At 47.8% G+C, this 10,445-nt stretch overlaps 1 protein-coding gene across 1 annotated transcript; it reads left to right on the top strand.

Annotated features, from left to right (window-relative positions):
- Positions 1–237: 237 nt before the first annotated feature.
- On the top strand, positions 238–1,168 carry LOC133449541 (high choriolytic enzyme 2-like). The gene has a single exon (XM_061728704.1). The coding sequence runs from the start codon at positions 371–373 to the stop codon at positions 1,166–1,168; it is 798 nt and encodes a 265-aa protein (XP_061584688.1). The 5' UTR covers positions 238–370.
- The last annotated feature ends 9,277 nt before the right edge of the window (positions 1,169–10,445 follow it).

Here is a 10,445-nt window from a genome sequence, read left to right as displayed (position 1 = left end):
TTTGTAGAATAACTGAAGAAAAGTAAAACAAATATAATAGAGCAGATTTCTGAAAATGCAAATATAAATTGGTGTATTGGAAGTTAATTTGAGAGAAAATATTTCACTGGTTGAAAAGTTTACAAAGTGTTCAGATGAAGGGAATATCGCTAGTTAAGCTGACTTCATCCATTTAATCAATAGTTATAAGAAACCGTGTTTGAGGAGTAGGTTTGTCTGCAGAGTCCTCCCTGCAGAGGTTGACATTAGGCCTAACAGTGTAGCCCCCCACCCATAATCCTGCTGCAGACACACCTGTGCAGGAGCGTATAAAGACCCTGGACCGGACTGAGCAGACATCAAGCTCCAAGGAGTCTCTCCACACCTGAAGATGAGTCCCTTTGCCAGCCTGCTCCTGCTGCTCCTGCTCGGCCTCTCTCAGGCTCAACCTTTCCAGGAGGATGAAGGTCAAGACACAGAGATGGCAGAAGATGAAGAAACGGAAGTGGACATGACCACCCAGATTCTGACCACCAATAACGCCACAGAGGAGTTCCTGCTGGAAGGAGACCTGGTGGCTCCCGTTACCAGAAACGCCATGAAGTGCTGGTACAACAGCTGTCTGTGGAAAAAAGCCTCCAATGGCAAAGTGGTGATCGCCTACACGATAAGTTCTCAGTTCTCCAGGTACGAGAGGCAGACGATCGAGGGCGCCATGAGGGCCTTCAGCCGCACCTGCGTCCGCTTCACCCCTCGCAGGAACGAGAACGACTACATCAGCATTGTGAACAAAGGCGGATGCTACTCCGCCCTGGGTAGACAGGGAGGCCGGCAGGAGCTCTCTCTCAACAGGGCGGGCTGCATCTACGGTGGCATCGTCCAGCACGAGCTCAACCACGCTCTGGGCTTCCAGCACGAGCAGACCAGGAGCGACCGCGACAGCTACGTCAGGATCAACTGGATGAACATCATCCAGAAGAGCGCCTACAACTTCCACAAGCACGACACCAACAACCTGAACACGCCCTACGATTACTCCTCCATCATGCACTATGGAAGATTCGCCTTCTCCGTGGGCCGGGGGAGGGAGACCATCACCCCCATTGGAAACCCCAACGCCCGGATCGGCCAGAGGAACGGTCTGTCCCGCTGGGACATCAGCAGGATCAACATGCTCTACGGCTGTTAGCAACACTGTCAGATGAATAATGATGGATGAAATGCTCAGATAACAGGATGTGATCCCGCGTGCCAAAATATTTGAAATAAAAGCAATGCAAATAAGGGCTAGTTGTTCTTCTTCTTTTTTTCTGCAGAAGTATATTCAGATTTTCTTCTACTTTTCAATCATAGGGTTTTTTTACAAGAAAAGTGAAAAACTTAAAAAAGTCTCTGCAAACTGAGACTTGATTTTTGATCTGAAGTAACCTGCAAGTGGTATCTTAATGAACCAGGGGCGGATCTAATTTTAATGCTACTCTGACTATTCTGTTCAAAAGCTCCCCAATGCATTGAAATACCACCAAATAAACTAAGTATAAGTATTGTTCAGTCGGGTTTTCATCATTTCTTTTACAGGATATGTTGGGACAGGGAAAGGGGGAGTACTGCGAGCTATTTACTCTGAAGACCTTCATCCAGGATACTGCATCACTTCTGCAGCCTCGTGCAAAAGTTGGTCACACACGGGAGGATGAAGGTCTACGAAAGAAAGTAATTCAGTCAGGTTAATTATTAGAAAAACAAGAAAAAGCAGGACAAGTGCAAAGAGCAACATACAGATGCTGAAGTGTGTTTAAGAGAAGCACTGAGGGGCTTCAGTGGATAAGAGACAGGCAAGAAAATAAAGAAATGTCTTCAAACTTCTGAATATTGTGCAGGAATGATTTACTTCTTGATCTGGAAGCTTATGTCTAGTTGGTGTGTAGAAAGAGGATGGATAAACACGGCCGCTATGAAAGTAGAACAGAATCAACCACAATGATCACATTATCCTTGTTATGAATTCAACACCCATAAAACAATCGGTGTTATGTATCACAAGTTTTATGGGTGTTGAATTCATTAAACCACATTAAATCAGCCCATATATATGATTTTTTATATGATTTTTTAATAATTACTGTTTTGTGATATATAGTCTAGATCAGTGGTCCCCAACCCCCGGTCCGCGGCCCGGTACCGGGCCGTGGGTCATTTGGTACCGGGCCGCACAGAGAGAGAAAAAAAAAAAAAAATTTGATGAAAAAAAAAAAAAAAAAAAAAAAAAAATGTATTAAAAAATAAATTTTGTAGAATCCCCGACTGATGATGGATGACTCTCAAACTGATGGTTCACAATGTTTTTATTCCTTGGATGTAAATACACTGCAAACACACCGTAAGAGCTATAAAGGAATAAAATAAAATAGTTAGTCTTTCTACATTCATATAAGTTTAACTTAAATACAGACCGATGCAGCTGCTCGCTCGGTTGGCAATAAAGCTTCCACAATACATGAGCGACCAAACACAAGCTGGACATAAATACGGTATAAAATTTGCACAAATCCTCATCAGCAGGTGATTTTTGTGTCAGTTAGGCTCCACTTTAGCATTCCCGACACTAATTTAGTCTTTCAGACACACTTTCTACTGCCGTTAAACTTTTACCGTTAAAGTCCGAAGCGCCGGATGTTTACAAGGTCTCGGTGAGACGCCTTCAAAATAAAAGCACTAAATATCGGTCTACTTAATATGTAACAATAAAATAAAAGCCTGGCTTTAAATAACGTTAATGAAAAAACAAACATAAAAACACATTTATAGAAACACTGATATTATAAGTAATTTACAATTTCCATTATTTCATTTTATTTCTTCAAAAATGATGTCTTTTTATTATTATTATTATTATTATTATTATTATTATTATTATTATTATTATTATTATTATTATTATTACTAACTTTTTAATGCCGGTCATTTTATTTAGTTTTTATCAACTACACCTTTAGATTGGGCCGTGAAAATATTGTCAGACATTAAACCGGTCCGCGGTTCAGAAAAGGTTGGGGACCACTGGTCTAGATGACCATGAACACATCACAAGTGGTTTGACCAAAATCAGTGGTATGTATCACAAGTTTTATGGGTGTTGAATGTCGAATATCCAATCAGAGGTGGAAAAAGTATAAAAATATTGTACTTAAGTAAAAGTACAAATTTTCTGCTTGAAGTACCAAAAGTACATGGTGTAAAATGTACTTAAGTACAAAAGTAAAAAGTACAAAGTACAAAGTACAAAATTCAAAGTACAAAATTATTTTCAAAAGGATTGCAAAGAAATTAAGAATCCAAGAATTTGCTTACAACTCTAAATAATAGTGATATTATTCTGACCCCTTTAGCGTTTGTTTCCATTACCCCATTTTAATTTCTCCCTTTGCTCATCACTGATGCTGTACCCCATTGGCCCCGCTGACAGGTAAACCCAGAGCCTGTAGTATACAGTGACAACATTAAGCAACCCCAGCTGATAAAGGATGAGACTTTTGAACTTTTAAATGCCAAAACCACCTTAGAAGGGGTGGAATCAAAGAATGATGCGCATGGACACGCGTCGGCTGCCGCTCAGGGCTGATTTATGGTTCCGCGTTACACCAACGCAGGGCCCGTACCCTACGGCGAGGCTCTACGTCGATTTAACGCGGAACCATAATTCGGGCTTCAGTCCTCATCGGTACTCGACGCGACGGCGGTTCCTCCAGCCGTCCGGCCCGCCTCTGCGGCGCAACTCTCCCGGGAGCTGCGGCTCCTTCTCGGTATATTCACGCGCCTCCCTTCCTTCCCGTCCGCCTTATGGTTCTGCGTTAAATCGACGCACACCTTACGGCGTAGGGTGTGCGTCGCCGCGTACCCTACGCTGTAGCTCTGCGCCGGTGTAACGCGGAACCATAAATCAGCCCCCGCTGTGCTGTTCTTTAATTTGTAGCGAGTAACGACGTGTCCAATTTTAAATATAGCGGATTAAAAGTACGATTTTTTCCTTGAAAATGTAACGAAGTAAAAGTAAAAGTACAGAAAAATGAAAGTATCAATAAAAGTACAAATTCTCAAAAATCTTACTTAAGTACAATAACGAAGTACTTGTACTTCGTTACTTTACACCACTGTATCCAATATCCAATATCAAACCAATTCAACCGCGGTGTAACTAACGTTACTCGTTACTCTACGTTGGCGCCGCTTGCAGCTACTTGCCGCTTTTTTTTAGCTACTTGCCGCTTTTAGCTACTTGCCACTTTTTATTTTTTAGCTAAAGTAAAAAATCATTGATAAGAAAAATATTAACTTATCAATCCACTAGCCTAGTAGTCTCTCTGATGTCAGCAGCCAAGAAGCAACATAATAATCAGGACGTTAATCCATCTAGCTTTAACCTACGTTACACCATGTTACTCACCTTTCTTTATGAGCTGTCCTGAAATGTCTGATGAAATTCGACGTTGTGCTAGCGGTATCCGTAATTTTAACATTGCAGATGTTGCATGTCGCTCCTCTTTTATTTGGTGTTGTCTGATAATCTTTGAATCCAAAATGTATGATTTTCGGGACGGTGTTGGTCTGAGTGCCGTTCTCCATCTCTGCTGATGACGCACTGGACTCACGCAGGCACGTCGCGTTGTGTGGAGGAGGGGTTGCCAGGTTTGCCGTTATGCAGCAATTTAATTATTTTATTTTATTTTTTAAAACAAGACATGTTTTAACAAGACAGGTTTTTCATGTGACTTGGCAAGTCACATGGCAAAAGTCAAGTCAAGTCGCAGGTCAGGAAAGTCAAGTCAAAGTCAAGTCAAGTCTTTTCTTAATGTTAATCAAGTAAGTCACAAGTCACAAATCTGGCGACTCGAGTTGGACTCGAGTCAAGTCATCGACTCGAGTCCCCCCATCTCTGGTTTGAACCATTTAATGTCTGCATATCAAAAGCCAAACACTTGGATAGGTAGTCCATTCTTTGAAGTAGGCCTAATAAAAACATTTGTCAAGATTTAAGACTGGTCCGTGTTCTTTTTGATAGTTACATGGGCCAAGGCTGTCTGAACGCTGACAATTAAAGGCTTGCAAATAAATAATGACTGGTGAACTTAATCTACCCTATGTGAATGCATGAAAGTGAGAATTGCCATGTAGGCTACGGTAAGTATCAGAACATTTCCCAATGTTACATTATTTTAAATAAACGGCCTTTCAATTAAGTATGATGTAATTGTTAATGATTTGTTGCTGCAAATAAATGAATGTATGGGTATGCACCAACACTCTGCCAATCAGAACAAAGAAGACGCACAGGCAATGGTCACTTCGCGGTAAAACAGGCTACCACTTTTCACCTTTCCCAGTAAGTCAGCATGATGTATCGATTAATTCATTGAAATCTCAATATCACGTCTGGGGGTAAAGTGTGGACCCAAACGCAGGAGAGAGAGGGAGGCCGGAGGCAGGAGTTCTCAAAAAACAAAAGGATTTATTCCACAAAGGTAAAAACAAAAAGCACTGCTTGGCAGGATCTAAACTTAACATGAACGGGGATCAAAAATCAGGAGCACATGGAGGGAAGAACAGTACGGTCCGACAGGGAACAAGGGGATGACAAGACCAGATATACACAGGGGATAACGAGACATGACGAGACACAGGTGCAGACACAATCAGGGCAGATGGGACACAGGCGGGGCAAAACAGAAACTGAAAGCTGGGGGGAATGTCAAACCTCGACAGAACCCCCCCCTCAAGGGATGGATCCCAGATGTCCCACATGGCCTATCACTCAGGGCGGGTGGAGGGGGCCTGGAGGAGGGCCCAGGCCAACACACGGCCAACGTTCCAGGGGCCGTCCTGGGGACTGGGCAGACTGGCGAGACAGCTCCGGGGGCCGCCCACGAGGCCGAGCAGACCGGCGAGAACGCTCGGGGAGACGTCCCTGAGGCCGGGCAGACTGGCTAGACAGCTCGGGGAGTCGCCCACGAGGCCTAGGCCTGGGTCTTGACGCGGGGCCTGGACAGCTTGGCGTGGAGCTTGGCAGGCTTGGCGTGACGGCGACTCTTGGCGTGACGAGGGGACATGACTGGGCTCGGGGACTTGACTGGGCTCGGGGACTTGACTGGGCTCGGGGACTTGACTGGGCTCGGGGACTTGACTGGGCTCGGGGACTTGGCTTGGCTCGGGGACTTGGCTTGGCTCGGGGACTTGGCTTGGCTCGGGGACTTGGCTTGGGGACTTGGCTTGAGGACTTGGCTTGAGGACTTGGCTTGGGGACTTGGCTTGGGGACTTGGCTTGGGGATTTGGCTTGGGGACTTGGCTTGGCTGCGGGGGTACCCGGGTCCGGGGCGCTGGCTGCGGGGGAGCCCGGGTCCGGGGCGCTGGCTGCGGGGGGTCCGGGACCATCACCAGAGAAGGGGCCAATGCGTCCGGGACCATCCCCGACGACGCGCCCGAGACCACCGCCGGAACAGCGGCTAGCTGTGGCTGGCGTCGACGCCGTCGTCGGCGTCGCCCCAGAGCCTGGATGCTCCGGGGGCCACCCCGAGGCAGGCGTGTTCCCCAGAAGGGGGATTCCTCCTCGTCCGGGGAGTCCAGCTCGTCTGGGTGACGCCAACCAGGGATCGTGAGGGCCGCCTCCTGGTACACGATGGCCCAGAAGGCGGCACTCTCTCCCGCTGGGTCCATTCTGGTCGGACCGTTCTATCACGTCTGGGGGTAAGGTGTGGACCCAAACGCAGGAGAGGGAGGGAGGCCGGAGGCAGGAGTTCTCAAAAAACAAAAGGATTTATTCAACAAAGGTAAAAACAAAAAGCACTGCTTGGCAGGATCTAAACTTAACATGAACGGGGATCAAAAACCAGGAGCACATGGAGGGAAGAACAGTACGGTCCGACAGGGAACAAGGTAATGACAAGACCAGATATACTGAGGGGATAACGAGACATGACGAGACACAGGTGCAGACACAATCAGGGCAGATGGGACACAGGCGGGGCAAAACAGAAACTGAAAGCTGGGGGGAATGTCAAACCTTGACACTCAAGATATATGATGGTTTCACGGTAGTTTTAAAGCTCTGTCTGCTATATTGTCAAAAGTGTCACCCTTGTATTTTTTTCCTCTTATGTAGCATGATACTCCACCATAATTAGCTGCACCACATGCCAGTTTAAAATGAAGTCGATAGTCACTTTGCGGTAAAACAGTTGTTGTGCAACTCGAGGTAGCTTGGCTGTCCAGTTATCAAGGCTAATGATAATTCTATTAAAGAATTATTAATAATTAATAAAGTTGACTATTTATCAAATTGTATTATCAAAAATGATAATTCTCGTAGGGGCACCACCGCCGGGGCCTTACGTCCGGTGGGATTCGATAACTAACAGCAGAAAATCAGTCTCATTATGATTTGAATTATCCTGCAGAACAGCAAATCTTACTATATCTTACAGAATAACAGTGAAGGCGTGATATCCGAACACTAGGCTCTGCTTAAACAAATCAATTTGTGACCAAATCTTGCATGAAATAACACAACCACTCGTTAAAACATCAATCAGGATTTATTTACATACGGGTATCAAAAGATGGTAAATAAATACCCAATAAATCCCGATGGCGAAATGGCTTAAGTATCATAAAACAATTAATTAACTAGAAAAACAACAATCAATAAAATGAAACATAAACGTTAAATGCATGGAATGAAAAAGAAAAGAAATGAAGCAATAATAACGAAGATACAGAACATCTACAGTTCAAACTGGGCTCCTGTGGTCTTTTAAAGATGGACGCGCCCTCTTGGCCACGTGCAATTAGAACGGATGGTGACCCCGGTGTTAAACCGTGATCAACTGCAGAAAACAGCGCTTTAAAACATGAATGACTAGCAGAAAGTAGTGGCTACAAATTAATGAAAACAGTCCTTATAATGATGGTGGTGTAATCTCAGCTCTGAACACAGATTTAGCTCTGTAACACTCTTAAATTACTGATAACCCAGGTCTCACAATCTCACACACAGTTCTGAACACTCTTAAATCCTACTGATCACTGCTACGCGGGCTCACGTCTCCTCTGGGATCCGGAATCGGGTGCCTGCGGGTTCTGTGACTGGGCCGTGGTCCTGCTGGGGTTTCGCAGTCAGGCTATCGCGTCCCGTCCCTTCCCCTGAAACGGATTAGACAGCGGCGGGGCCGCCTCGTGCCGGGCCGTGGTTCCGGACCAAACGGAGGCTCACACGCATTCCTAGGCGCGGCGGGGGGACCGGTCTCTCCTTGCCGTGCTTCCCTCTCTGCGCCGGTCGCCGACGCACGGCCGTCCGGGCCCCGGGAGAGCTCACGCCGGGCGAGACGCCGGCCGTCCGTCCCCGATCCCTGCGCCGGTTGGCAGACAGGGGCTCGGAGCGGGGAGGGGGGTTCAGTCTGAATCGCAGCTGTGTCCCGATCTGGTTGCCGGGAGCGCGTGGGCGTCGGAAGCTTGGATCTGTGAACTTAAAGAGGAACAGAGTTTAGTGAGAAATCGGAGCCTCCCGGGGGACCGTGGCTTCAACGGCCGGACCCCGCAGGGCCCGGTCCGGTGCGGGCCTCCTGCCTCCCCCCAGCCCGGGGGAAGAGAGAGGTGGGATCTTTGGCCCAGAGCCAAGAAGATCCAGCTGTTCCAGGACGAGATGTAGTTGAGAAGAGAGTCAATGGGAGCCGGAGCTCCGCAGGCCCGGTCCGTTGCGGGCCTTCCGCCTCCCCCCAGCCGGGGGGAGAGAAGGGAGATGGGATCCTTTGGTCCTGCTGCTCAGGAAGAGAGGTTGATCGGAAGAGAGGAGAGAAGCAGCGGCAGGGGTTTTGATCCTACGCGCGCTGCGGTGACGTCATCGGTGCCTCATTGCGATTGGATGAGCGCCGCTTGTAGGCGCCACCCCCCCCCGCAAGGCATGCTGGGGGTTGTAGTTCAGGCAACAGCGCCATTTTATGAGGCACATTAAAGCGGAAAAGGGGGGGTTCAAAGAAGCAGTACCATTTTGAGGTCTGGTTTTGGGCTCCGCTGCATCCCGACCCCTGCTTAGGTGTCATAAAACCCCAAGGAAGTCTGTTTTCCCTGGCAGAAACCCTGCTGGGTCCTTGTTTTGATCTCCAGCCATGCAGTGGGGGTCGTAAACGGACTATCTCGACCCAGGCCGAGATAACCAGGAGTTAGCAGCAGGGGGTCGCAGGACTTCAGGAAGAAGGGGCAAAGTCTGGTTTTACAGGTCCTCATAATCACAAAATGTTCATACATTTTATAAGTTCAGATGGGCATATGGGCGGGCACAACACAGTTCAACTTTGCAACTTTTCACTCCTTTCCCGGTCAGCCAGCATGATGTATTTGGTATCAATGGATTCGTTGAAATGTACCTTAAACATTCAGTCCGCTAGATTGTCAAACGTGTTGATGTTAAAATTTTTTCTCTTATGCAGCACGCTGGCTTAGTGGTTAGCACTGTTGCCTCACAGCAAGAAGGTCCCCGGTTCGACTCCCAGGCCCAGCAGGGTCTTTCTGTTACCCCTTTTACACCAAGCTGGTTCCAGGGCTGGTTCTGGGCTAGAGCCAGACTTAGCACCAGTTCTTTGGTTTTACACAGCTTAAGCACCGGCTCCTGGCTCTCAAAACTGGTGCTACGCCTGCCCCTTTGAGCTGCTGGGCCAGCTCAAAGAACCAGTTTACGTCGGGGGCTGGGGGCGGGGTTACTGAACAACCAAAGCAGAATAAACACGGAAGCGCGCCGTTTTTAAACAACGGAGCGTTGAAGACGGCGGTTAAGTTAGCAGACTCTTTTATTATTACATCCATTTATTTAATAATGGATGTAAAACAGAAGCAGCAGTGGTCTACGGTACAATCCATCAACAGTAACGTCGGCGGGCGGAGCGGCAGCCTCGCGTCCGAGCCCGCGGGGGAGCGTTCCAGCCCTTGGACGCTTGGACGCTCCATCGGCGGGTTCCCGGCCCGCGGGGAGCCGTGTCCCAGCCCGCTCCCAGCCCGCTCCCCAGCCCGCGTCCCAGCCCGCAGTTCTGGTTCCGCGTACATCAACGCAGAGCCTACGGCGTATGTTACGTAACCTACGCCGTAGGCTCTGCGTCGATGTACGCGGCGACGCGTGCCGTAATTTCTTAACAGGCGTAGCTACAACTGATATATTTCATCTATTAAACCAACATTTATCTTCCTAAATGATTTATTTCATCCAGCGTAATTCTCAACAAAGCTGCAGTCTTCTCCCCCGGGAAGACGGCGCAGGTTGAGCCATGTATCCCTGACTGCAGGCCCACAGACCCTCAATGTGGGCGGAGTTCAACGTTGAGGGGGCGGGGTCACACGTTAAGGGGCGGGGTTCACCGATTGACCCCGCCCCCTCGACGTGTGAACCCGCCCCCCACCAACAAGAAGCCATTTATGAATATGGCGA

The sequence above is a fragment of the Cololabis saira genome, chromosome 8 (genome assembly GCF_033807715.1).
Source record: "Cololabis saira isolate AMF1-May2022 chromosome 8, fColSai1.1, whole genome shotgun sequence".
Taxonomy (NCBI): Eukaryota; Metazoa; Chordata; class Actinopteri; order Beloniformes; family Belonidae; genus Cololabis; species Cololabis saira.
The sequence above is the reverse complement of the archived record's forward strand: the minus strand, read 5'-3'. Positions and strand labels throughout refer to the sequence as shown.